Consider the following 13,366-nt stretch of genomic DNA (forward strand, 5'->3'; position numbering starts at 1 on the left):
TTGCAAAGAATTTTAGCGATGGAAGATATGAAAGATAGTTATTTCAATGTGGTGACAAAAGAAAAATTTGAAAAGTTTGCAATGGATGTGGAAGACGCGAAATTTAATGAAAAGGAAACACCATTACAGTACAGTAGACTACAACGCTTTAACACATTGAAGTTTGTGGTATAAAAAAATTAGTTACAAACACAGAACCTGTCAAATATTTTTGCCGGCTGAGGAAATCTACGACATTATTGATGCTGCTCATATTTCTATAGGGCATGGTGGTCGCGATAGACTTAAGAATGAAACGGCAAAAAAGTACGCTAATGTTACAAAAGAAATGATTAATATATATTTATCAATGTGCGAAGTATGCCAAAGGAAGAAAATCAAGAAAAGGATGGGTCAGGTTTAGAAACCGATCCTGCACACTGAAATGAACAGCCGCTGCCAAGTCGATCTGATTGACATGCAGTCGCAAGAAGATCGCGGGCATAAATTTATTATGGTTTATCAGGATCATTTGACTAAATTTATTCACATCTAACGAGTTAATAGTGCTTTTGACTGACGCTTTTTTGCAGTTAAAACTACTTTTGACGGAGAGCGTCAGTCAAAAGTATTTTTAACCGCGAATTTGCAGTCAAAAGTACTAATAACCAATAATTTTCAGTCAAAACCACTTTTAACCAACTTGTCCAGTCAAAAGTACTTTTGACTGGTTAAGAGTTCTGACTGCAACATATATATATATATATGTGTATATATATATATATATATATATATATATATATACATATATATACGGTCGAATTGAGAACCTTCTCCTTTTTAAAAAGATCGATATGTTTTCAAGTAGAAACGTAGAGGATTAAGCTACGAATCATTTCCTTAATAAGCAAGAAGGTACGCTTATGTACATATATAACGTCTCGGTGGGTTAGATTAGAGTATTAGAGTGAGATTATAAAGATATTGTTAAGGTATAAACAGGCTAATATTAATATTCTCTTCTTTTCTAGTCTGACTAGATTCACATAATTTTTATTGAAGTAAAAAAGGTAGAAAAGTTCTATACAAAAAACTAAAACCATTAAATTATGAGATTCCCTCGATTTTAAAATAATTTGTCATTGTTATTAACATCATTCAAATTAAATGAAGGATCGTTATATATTAGAACATAATCGGCTCGTGAGATTTTTGATAGGTGTTCACAAAAATATACTTAAACGAAAAACTAGAGCCTACCGTTAATTTTGTCTGTAAATAAAATCCATTACGTCCATGTAGATTCACCACCACTGTCGAAACCTGCGGTTTGACAACGTAGCGAGTGTGTGGCGCTCAAGTCTTCAGAATCACAATATGACAAAAAAAAAAAAACCTTCAGAGAGTAACAAACATAGAGAAACAAACAAGCAGACAGAGACAAAATTAAAAAAAAAAATAGGTAAAAAAACTTTTTAAGTTAAACGGTTTTATGTTAAACATACATTGCAATGTTTAAGATAAATGTACTAAAAACCAAAAAATAATAAAATAGATACAGTCGTGGGAATTATAAACATATGCATAGACTAGACTAAAATAAAACCGTGGGGCACGTCAATTGTCTACAATCGTTGATTAAAATGTTTGTTTTGTAATGTTACACTATAATTAGGCAGTTGTTCAACCGACAACGATGGACGTGTGATAAGTAGGGCTAGAATGTGGAAACAAGCTAGCAAGCTCGATTATAAGCGAGTTTTAGGGTTTCATAGTGGTGAGCGAGTAGTACTTTTATCATATGTTTTGTCGATTAAAGACAAACTACGAGCAGTGAAACGATTCCTCGCCAGTCAGCAGTGTGAATGTCCAACGATAAACTAGTTGAAACATCTCTTTTATTTACATGGAGTGTATAACTATTGGAATTTCCATGAGCAAGAAAATAGTAAGTAATTTCCTCACCGTCTGCGGGCCAACTGCCTATTTTAACGACGAATTAAACGATTCTTCTATCGCACATTAAGTCGATAATTTGTAGACAATTGACGTGCCCCACGGTTTTATTTTAGTCTAGTCTATGCATATGTTTATAATTCCCACGACTGTATCTATTTTATTATTTTTTGGTTTTTAGTACATTTATCTTAAACATTGCAATGTATGTTTAACATAAAACCGTTTAACTTAAAAAGTTTTTTTACCTATTTTTATTTTCTAGTTTTTAGTTTTTATTTCGCATTCTGTTTAATTCATTTAGTGCTTCATTATTGCAAGGCCCATCTTAAATATTGAGGTTGTATAGTGCACTGTATTCTTCTTGTCAAGCCCTTTTATTTGATACCCATATTGGTGGGATTGATAAAAAATTGTTATCAGACATTTGGTAGCGGCGGCCAGCTTAGATTTCAATTTTGCATAGTAAATTGTATTCTACTTGTTGAGACCTTTCATTTGATACCCATGTTGATGGGATTGATAAAACCTAAGTTATCCGCCATTTTGTAGAGGCCGCCATCTTGGATTTTAATTTTATATAGTACATTGATTATACTGGTTGAGCATTTTCATTTGATACCCATATTGATGGGATCGATAAAACCTACGTTATCCGCCATTTTGTAGCGGCCGCCATCTTGTATTTCAATTTTTTATAGTATATTGTATTCTGCTTGTTGAGCCCTTTCATTTGATACCCATATTGATGGGATTGATAAAACCTACGTTATCCGCCATTTTGTAGCGGCCGCCATCTTGGATTTCAATTTTTTATAGTATATTGTATTCTGCTTGTTGAGCCCTTTCATTTGATACCCATATTGATGGGATTAATAAAACATAAATTATCCGCCATTTTGTAGCGGCGGCCATCTTGAATTTATAATGATAATGAATAAACATAATTGTATTGTCACCAAAATCCAAAGTGTATACAAAATTTCAGATTAATCGGTTGACAGGAAGAGGGTGAAATTTGAATTACTAAATTTGACCCAAGAATAAATAATAAATAAAAAATAAAAAAAATAAAACAAACGGGGTGAGCTAAATAAAACCGTTTAAAAAAATAATTAGTTTCTTCTAAATATCACTCATGTAAAGACGCCACCCAATTAAAATTTCATTAAACCTAAATCGGATAAGGTATAATCGGATGTAGGTATAGTTATTTTTGCTGCTAATTATTTGGAGTGGTAACACTAAATAAAGTCAATGTTTTATCGTAAGGGCAAGTTTAATATGAAGATCCCTGTGGCTACATTGTATTATTCTGTAAAGAATTATTTAGATTTTTTAATTGTATTTGTATCTAATCTATAAAATTACCAGCTTTTTTCAACCCTTAGTTCTCCCCCATAGGGATAGTTCCCGGAAATTATAAACTGATATTTTATTATTTTAAATCAGTAGTTCAAAATTAAAGGTTATATCTATAATCAAAAATGACGGAATTCCATACAAACTAAACCCATAACTCTCAGAGGGAAGTATTTTCTAAAAAACTTCCTTAGTAAGAGAGTGTCCACTCAATAACCCAACGTCGTAACCTAATGAAGCTAAAACCGTGAAAGAGATTGTTAAATTTTGTTAAAACGTTTTGCCTGTTTATGATTTTTGCAGTTGTTTTATTTTAACCTACATGATTTTTTACTATTATTTATTTCTAAAGCAAGACAAACAAGTCCGTAAACGTCATACTTAAAAACGTCTTAACTATGGTCTAAGTTCCAACATAAAGAATATGTGACACCCTCATGTCATTATAAATCGAAGTATCTATCTTTATGTTATTCCAAATGAAATAAAGTGTTAAATAATTAATATACTTTATTGAAGTAAAACTTCTTTACGCACGCTTAACTTGGGGAGTAAGCTGGTGAATGCGTGACGAGAGCGTTACGAAAAGTGTGATCGGGCGAGCCTAACGGAAGTTGAGAGGGAGATACAAGTTAGATGGAACTAAAGAAGTTTTACTTCAGTCGTGTGGTCTAAAGCACACTCGTTTTTTAATTAATTAATATTCATTAGGTAATCTATCAGATAGGTTAGGTTATAATTATGTCGATAATATGTGTCATCAATACATCAATACACATAATAAAAATGTAACTGATCGCTGTCTGTACCTACATGGGAGATATATGAGAAGAAATATTATTGGGACCTTTATCAACGCAAATAGCACCCAAAACAGTGATTGTTAGAATTGTTGTCTGTTTGTCCGTGCGTTTGTGCACGCTAATTTCAGAAACGGCTTATGCGATTTAGATTTGGTTTTCATTAATATATTGTGGTAAGCTTTACTTAATTTAGTGTGTGTTTAGTGTGCATTTAGTGTTTGTTTCATATCATAAATAAAAAAAAATTATGCTATTTTAAAGAATCATATATCCAAAAAATGCTGTCCAAAGTCACTATTCCACGCGGTCAGTCTTCAGTCGTCTTGAGCACAGCTAGTCTTCCATATGTACTTGACCATTTTCATTAAACACATGCGGGTATATACCATGCACCATACCTATTCCTGATGCCGGATCTCGTACTACTAGATATTTATACATTCCGTATAATTCGCCGCAAATTGTTGATTCCCTGCATTTGTTCGTTTTATTGTATTTCCTTATGTGTGTATATATATTTATTTTACCTGGAAATGCACAGTATTCTGATAGCAATCGCTTGCTATCAATGGAGTTGTAGTGAGAAACACAAATTTATCTTGAAAAAAAAAACGTCGAAATGTTTGATTGAAATTTGTCACATTTACAAGTAAAAAATATTTCTTTGAGTTTCAACAAACAAGCAATATTGTGCGCTCGAACCAATAGGGAGTAATATTGGTAAAACATTATCTTTAAGGATGACACATCGAACATTTCAATTCATGCCTTATTATATGAACCATTCTTGGAGAACTCATTCATAATTAATAATTTCATTGTTACTAAATAAAATGCACAACGATAACGCAATTTGCATTGACATTGTACGTATAGACCGTTTTCGAAAGTTCGTTGCGCATGTGATGATTTTTATATATCAAGGTTTTATATTAAACTGTTGTTTTAACCTTTAAAATCAATTTTTTTATTGCTATAAAAATAAACGTTTTTATCGTAGTTAATCCATTTTGTCTTGTGTCGACCCAAACAGTTATTTAAGCGCGATATTAATAAGTGCGTCATAGAATTCACTATAACAAATTGCTAATTTTAATATTTTTAAATAATTTATTGTTTTAGCGTTACGTCATCGGATTTTATAATCGAAATATGTTAATTAATCTTAAATTAAGCATTAGCTACTGTATAATTACAACGTTTTATATTTATTTAGTCTTGTTCTTTGAAATAACGGAAACAATGAACAATATTGTAAATCTTTAGTGGTTAATTAAAAGTTAACATAAACGTCTAAAATTTAATGATTTTGAAATGTTTTAGTTGTTCAATACGCACAAAATCATAAAAACCGGTAATAAGTAAGACGCAGAAGTTTTTTTGTTACATAAATGTTGTGTCTATCTCATTCGTATAAATATATCTGCTTAATTTAAAATTTTACAAACAATAAAACAATAAGTTTTATGTTCTATTAAAATGTAATCGAATGTAATGTATGTAGATTAGCTAATGAGAAAAATGTACAACTAAAATGGCGTAAATAAGTAAAGTCGCAATCGTCATAATAATAATAAACTTGTTTGTACTTAAATGTTAGTATTTATAACTTTTTATTGCGCATCAGTTTAATGATGAAAACATAGGAATATAAATTTTAATAATTTTAAAATGTTTATTCCATTTGAATGTTCCGCTTGGAATCCTTTTAAATTTTTCTTTTTAAGTTAGATTTTTCTGCCTCGGCAACGGAAAGAGAAAAATTATTAGAGTGTAATCCGAGCCAGACTCAATTTGAATCTGCGACCATTGATTTCCATTCAAGAGTTCAAACCACTCCCACCATACCATATCATACCGCATATAACTTAACATAAGCTAAATTGTGTGGTCCATCGTTTTAAATACTATATCTTAAAAATAATACGCGTAGTTTCTATCGACTTTTTTATATTGGCATTTTAAATTCGTTTTTTATTCATAATTGCTATATACCTACGGGCACAAACGATGCTTCACATTGTGAAAATAATTTGCTATCTAAATGAATTAAAAGCTAAGTAATTAAGTAAGTTTTTTTGTTAACTATTCATCACACGTAGGCAAAAAAAGCCATTATACCAATTAAAGCCATTTATAATTTCCAGTATTTGAATAATAAACCTTACAAGTCTAGGTCCCCATCTTTCATATTGTGATCGTGCCTCAGTTGTAGAGTAATAGGCGATTACTCAAGTCAAAATTATTCGTTTTGATAATCTAGTAATTTAAATAATGATCCAATGAATCTGGAGCGCACTGAGCGCGCCGCTCCGCGCCTGGCTGCGCGCCGCGCCCGTAAGATAACCAGTGAGACAGGGTCTGAAACTAACAATAATATCCTTTATTGCTCTATATATCCGTCTTATGGGTATCTGGACAAGTTCAGAGACGGCGCTTTTTCTGCTCTTATCAAGCTACAAGTCAAATAGTCTCTATGTAAATAAATTTGAAATAAATGACATCAGTACGTTTATAGAAGTTTTACGCTTACCTATAAATGGTGATAAAATTCTTTGACTACACTAACGGTACTTGTCTTTTTTTTATACGACTAGGTTGGCAAACAAACCCACCAAATAGTAAGCGGTTACCGTAGCCTAACAACCGCTCTGGTGTGGTGCATGTGCCATGTACGCGCCTAAACCTTCCAGCGCCTAAAACTTTCCGGTGCGATTGTCTTTCCTTGTGGGTCTCCCCACGGTGCCTCGGAGAGCATGTTAAGCTGTCGGTCCCGGTTATCATTGACGTCTGATAGCGTTCGTTACTCATAGTTGGGAATATATCCGCCAACCCGCACTGTTGCAGTGTGGTGGATTAAGCTCCGATACTTCTTCTCATGGTGAAGTAACTCGATTGTGACTACCGTAACCTGTAGTCGCCTGAAACACCACAAGCACCACAAGCGCTTTGCCGACCCTACAACTCTCCCCAGAATTATTCCTATCTACAATTGTGTGTTGGTTGTAGTCCGCCACCGGACAGCAGCTGGCGGCGGACGAACTCCGACTCGGCGCTGCACCAGTCGTGCGGCGAGCAACAGGCGACGACGCAGCCGCTGTCGCCGCACCACCCGCTGCACTCGCACGCGCACCCACACCTGCACCCCCACCAGAACCACCGCCGAGGTAAGTGTTGCCAGGCGTCCAGCTAAACCCAAACATAGTTAGAATTTTATATGCGTGCATTTTATTATGCTTGCCCGACCAATTAAATTCCGGCTTTTGGTAGGCTTTCTAATTTTGACCAGTCATCTCGCACTACCGAAGAATAATAAAATATATAGTAATATATATAATATATAATAAAATAGAGGATAAAGAAGGCTAATTATTCATTCATTAAAATTTAAGAGAGAAAGAAAGAAAGAAAAGTTGTTTATTAGTCATTCACAGTTTTACAAATGATATGATATGAAACACATACACATCAAAACAATATGATACAACAAAAAGAAAATAAAAGAGGAATAGATAGAAAGAAATAAAAATAAATAGTCCAAATAGGTTACTAATTCAAGAATATTTAAAGTAAATAATCAAAAAATTCTGGTCAGACATAATACTAAGGCACAAAATCCTTAGGTTGTCCGTCCTTTTTTATATCAAATGGCCGGAGTCAAACTAGTTAGTCTGTCCGGCCTAGTCGTTTGACGATCTAGCAACCTTATCCGTGACATTAGTTAGGAATAAAAATTCCTATACTAGCGTCAGTTCATAGAATTACCGACTGCATGGATTAATGCTAATTAATAGTAAAGAAAATCTACATATCCATTCAAAATTACAAATTTTCGTACCTACATATTAGTGGAACTTAATGGATACGCGACACCGCCTACTTAGAGAACTTATTACCTGTTTCATTTTCCCTTTTCGTGTCTCGAACAGCCTTGAAAGTATTATTAAAACTAGTGGTCGCTCAGAGGTCGAAATTCGACTACAATTAACAATTTAAATTAAAGAAAACCAAAAAATAATGAAATCAAGAACCTTTTTAAAAAAAAATCAATTTGACTACAGACTGACAACCAACAAAAGAGTATAATAAGCACGTGTGTGCCAAATACATTGTAGTGTGTGTAATGTTCTTTTTAGTGATTAAATATATTTTTATGCATAATTAAAAAATATATATTACATTCTGCACTCCTTCTCTATATAAACTATAAGTGTACGAAATTTCATACTCCTCCGTCCGCGCAATTTTCGTAAAAAGGTGTACAATTTTTTTGTTCCACTTGTATTGTAATATATTAATATTGATAAAAATGCAGTCCCTATCTTAACAAATCGTGATATTCGATATTTCGACTATATTTTAAATGAAAAAAAAAACTAACGCAAAAAAATCGCACTAGGAGATTTAATATACTAATATTACTCGCCTTCAAAAATATTTTTTCTCCTACATTATTATATACATACATATATATAATGACTCCCCTTTCCCGTAGGGATAGGCAGAGACCACTTCTTTCCACTACTCTACGATCCTTACATACTTGTTTCGCTTCGTCCACTTTCATTATTCCCTTCATACATCCTCTTCGGTTTAGGGTACTCTTGACCTGGCCTTTTTTCAAGACGTGCCTCGTTTGGTCCCAAAACGTCCGCCTAGGTTTACCCCTTCCAAACCTTCCATTCACACTCGCCTTATACACTTTTTTCGTCAATCGTTCTTCACTCATTCTCTCGACATGGCCAAACCATCTGATCATACCTTTCTCAATTTTCGTCACTACATCTTCTTTCAAACCACAACGTTTTCTTATCTCACTATTTCTTATCCTGTCACTCAGTATAACTCCTATCATACTTAACGCTCTCATCTCAACTTCTTTGTTCTTCTTTCTTCTGCCATATCCAACTTTCACTTCCGTAGATGAGTGTCGGAACCAACACCCCCTCATGCACAGCCAAACGAGCCTTGTTAGACGCCTTCCGACTGCTTATAAAGGAGTGCAAAGCTCCATTCTTCTATTCTGTTTCCTGCATTCAGTCTTCTTTCAATATAACTCTCACACTTCCATTATTTTATAGAATATATTAAATTATTAATGTCTTAATTTCAGCCAGTAACATTCCTCTCGACGTGCTCGCGACGCTGGGCATGAGTCCTACGAACCGTCCGCGGTCTTCGTGTGAAATACCACGAATACCTAACAATAACAAGTGAGTGACTCAGAGATTATAGCGCAAAAACGTCGCACTAATGAATTAGCGAATCTAGACTGTTTGAAACCGCTTATTACGTTCATATAACTTGTAATATTTGGACGCTAAATCTTAGTAATGATAAGTGTTCGTAGTAAAATATACTGCAATGTGTGTGTGTGGATGTTCACAATATATGGCTAGTTTTTTCACTGAAAAAAAGAGGTAATATTTCTTTAAGACGTACAATTTAACATCTCATTAGTTTTTGGTTTTCCTCGTACATATTTAGTTCCGAATATTCTATTATCGTAAATATAAACAGTTGTTGTCATATTTAATTTATATTTAGCTTATATTAGCTTTCCTGTACTTTGGCGCCGGAAAAACGACGCTATATGAACTATGTGTAATATATAATGTGAATATTATATTTTAAAATCAAACTGCTCATGTTATTTAAGTTATGTTGTCAAAGATAATTTATCATATTTGTGTTGTTTTGTCGCGATATGCCATTATGCCATATGAATTTCTCGTTTCATTCATTAATGGGATAATCACTTTATGTAATTTGTTTCTTTAATAATATTTTGATATTTAAAAAAAACCGAGTGTGCTTTAGGTCACACGACTGAAGTAAAATTTACAAAACATAACTCTCTCTTTCTGTCTTCACTAACTTATATCTCCCTCACAACTTCCGTTCGCCTCGCCCGATCACACTTTTCGTGATGCCCTCGTCACGCATTCATCAGCTTACTCCGCAAGTCAAGCGTGCCTAGAGAAGTTTTACTTCAAAAATGATATAATATTATAACTATTAATAGACGGCTAATTATCTAATTATCATTAATTATTAAAAATCACCACACGGACTTGATTAAGAATTTGATATATAGATTTAAGTATACTTTTCAGTTGTCAGCTTACGCATAAAATCTTACTTAGGGCTTGTTTACACTTTGATTAGTGCGAGTGCGAGTCCTTAGTGCTAGTTATTAATTTTATATTGAAGAAAAGATTTTCCCCTTATACGCTTATATAATATGTGAAGTAATTTTAATCAACCTTACAAAGTACTATATAGCTTTACCTCATATAGGTCCTTTAATTAACATTTTATTCAATGCGTAACCGCGTAAGTGTTGAGTTAGTTTATAATTGGATAATTATATTGAAGTGACCGAAACTATTTAATGTGTCACATAAAATCACATTAAGCGTATTGTTTTACTGTTATTACCGCTCTGGTGTAGTGGTGCGTGTAGTCGCCTAAAACACCGAGAGTTATCGGGTCCGATTACCGCTTGGAGTGGATATTTGTATTTGTACAAATATTTTTTTCCTGTTTGGAAGTCTGACCTATACAGGACATATATAGGACAGCACATATATAGGAAGAGTGCTCTGTCTAAATTCCAATAACTTAAATATTATATATTATATTGAGAAAAAGAAAATGTATGCCGCACCTCTCTCTTGCTCCGTTTTGCCTCGCCCGATCACACTTTGTGTAACGCTCTAGTCGCGCATTCACCAGCTTACTCACCAAGTCAAGCATACTAAAAAAAATTTTACACCAATAACCTGTATTTAAAGGTAATACAAAAAATATATGTGATTTTTGGTTGTGGAACCGTCCCGCACATAAATAAAGTGCGTGCTTACAAAGTATACATGTCAGAAGTGAAACTTCATTGGCAAACAAATTTTTGAGTCTAATTTATATTTATACAAATCTAAAGCTTTAGATTTCCATTCCAGCGGCATCGCCAATAACGTTACCGTTTCATCCGTAAAAATGTTATCTCCATGCGCCTAAAGAAGTTTCACTTCAAAAAATCTTACCACCTATCACCGAGTGTAGAGGATTAAAAAGTAGCAGCAGTATAGAGCGTTGTGTGCGCAGCGTGTACGCGGGCGGCGAGGGCGCGGGCGCGGGCGGGCTGCAGTGCGAGCTGCAGGTGCCGGGCGGCTCGCTGCCCGACCTCACGTCCGTGCACTACCCGCCGCCGCACTACCTGCCGCACCGCGGCCCCGCCTCGCCCGACTACCAGCCGCGATACGTGAGTACTGCCCCCGCCGCGGGACTTCATTACTAAATATCTTGGGAGGCAAATCTCTTCTCCTTAATACAGATAGCTCAGCTACCTAGCTAGGAGAAGTAGAGATCAAAGTAATTGCTTTCAAATTAAACCTAGAAACTGATTGTTCCTTTTTTGTCACTTGTTACTTGAATATGTTGTGTAAATACGGAAATAAATAAATAGAAATAGATAAATAAATAAACGCTACACGCTCCACGGTTCCACTTGGACTTTTTCTGTTTCGGGGGTCCGGAAACACAATACAAAATCACATGCCCAGACCACGACACATCTAATATGGCCAATACAAATGTCTGCCGTGAGCGGGGATCGAACCGCGCCCGTCGTCTTATCTACTCTAATATTGTAAAGCTGAAATCTTTGTTTATTATTTTTTGTTAGTTTAGACGCATTAATCTCTATATGGAAAATTATTTTTCTGTTGTATAGGCCGTTTACCGAGGAAGGATTAGCCTAGTTTTTTTTTTTTGTCAAATCAAAGCGGCTGAAACCTCGGGACGCAGCTAGTAAATAAGTATTTTTTTAACAATCACACCCAATCATATGTTCCTAAGCTAAGCAACTAACGGCCAACTGATATAGATTTCTTTTTTTCAATAAATATATATATCAAAAACTTTTATCTGTTGGATACTGTCATTCGTCAAATAAGGTACTTTCGGTAGTGAAAAATAAATTATGAAATTTGATAAAAATTAAAATTTAAGAAGAAATACACTTAAATATTGTGATTTGGAATCAAAAAAGCACATTATTGTTTTATTATATTGAAATTAAAAGTAGTATATTTTAATCTGTATATCACGTGACCTTTAGGTCACACGACCCGCCATGGTATGACGTCATAAGGGCAAAAACAAAGTTCTGTTAGTGCTGTAAGCAGCTAGGTACATACCTATCATCTTTAACTTCAAATAGTAATAGTTGTGCTCTTTCGTTAGCGCAATTCATTTGTACCTATTTATTTATTAAAATGCAAACCGGTTTTGTAAAAGCAGATAGTATGAATCTGCCAAAAATTGATTCAATGATGGTTGCAAAGTTTTTTGCATAACCATTAACCCAGACTTCTGTTCTGCCAAATTCCGGAATGTTAAAACATCTTTGTAAGTATTACTTGTTATATTATAATACTGTTTTTTATGTAAGTGCCAGGTATACCTAATTTGAAAAATATTGTTAGAAAGTGTTAGGTTATTTATTTATTTATTTATTTACACTTTTTGCACACCAACACAAAAGTAACTAAGTTTAATGAGGTTAAAAAAATGATAAATTTGCATTAGTTGCAACAGGCGGCCTTATGTTTTATTCCTGTTATGGGTTATTATGTTGCTGCCAAATTAAGATTTAATAGTTTTTTTTAAATGCTAGTATTTGTACAACTAGACACTACACACCAACGATAGCTATTGTAATTTATTATTTTACACAAAAACACCAAATATTTGTAGCTATTAACGTTGAACGACAAAAAGTATATAAGGTATTATTGAACTATTCACGTTGAGGTATTGAACAAGTTCGGTCATGGTTCGGTCTTACATACGTCATACACGACTTTTGTTATTAACCATATTACGTCACCAAAATGGCTGATAGCGTTTTCGCGGAAATAAAAAAGGTTTAAAATGCAATTTAATTTTATGGCATGAAAGCGTGTTTATTTTTCCAAAATATTTTTTTTGTGGCTGTTTATTGGAAAATCAACATTTTCAAGTACTTTTTCAAACATAATGGATTCCTATTCCAATATTTTAAGTTTATTAATTGAGGAGAAACAGGATCTAGCCTATTCTATCTCCTGCTGTTAAAATCTACACGTAACTTATTTGTAAGATAAATATTATCCCCAATTGGTGAAATAGACCTTTAAGGTTTTTAAGTAAGTTCATAATTTTATATAAGCAGAGAAAGCATTGTAGGTTAGACACTCATAAATGAATGATATATTGACTTT

The 13,366-nt window shown here is 33.8% G+C and overlaps 1 protein-coding gene across 1 annotated transcript in view; it reads left to right on the plus strand.

Moving 5' to 3' along the window:
• LOC123661851 (CREB-regulated transcription coactivator 3) overlaps window positions 1-13,366 on the plus strand; it is a 41,782-nt gene that overhangs the window by 8,866 nt on the left and 19,550 nt on the right. Inside the window, exons 4-6 of the mRNA XM_045596791.1 lie at window positions 7,110-7,267; window positions 9,214-9,313; window positions 11,208-11,364. Of these exons, the coding sequence (XP_045452747.1) occupies window positions 7,110-7,267; window positions 9,214-9,313; window positions 11,208-11,364 (415 nt within the window). The remainder of the gene's footprint in view (window positions 1-7,109; window positions 7,268-9,213; window positions 9,314-11,207; window positions 11,365-13,366) is intronic.

The sequence above is a fragment of the Melitaea cinxia genome, chromosome 17 (assembly GCF_905220565.1).
Source record: "Melitaea cinxia chromosome 17, ilMelCinx1.1, whole genome shotgun sequence".
In the NCBI taxonomy this organism is placed as follows: Eukaryota; Metazoa; Arthropoda; class Insecta; order Lepidoptera; family Nymphalidae; genus Melitaea; species Melitaea cinxia.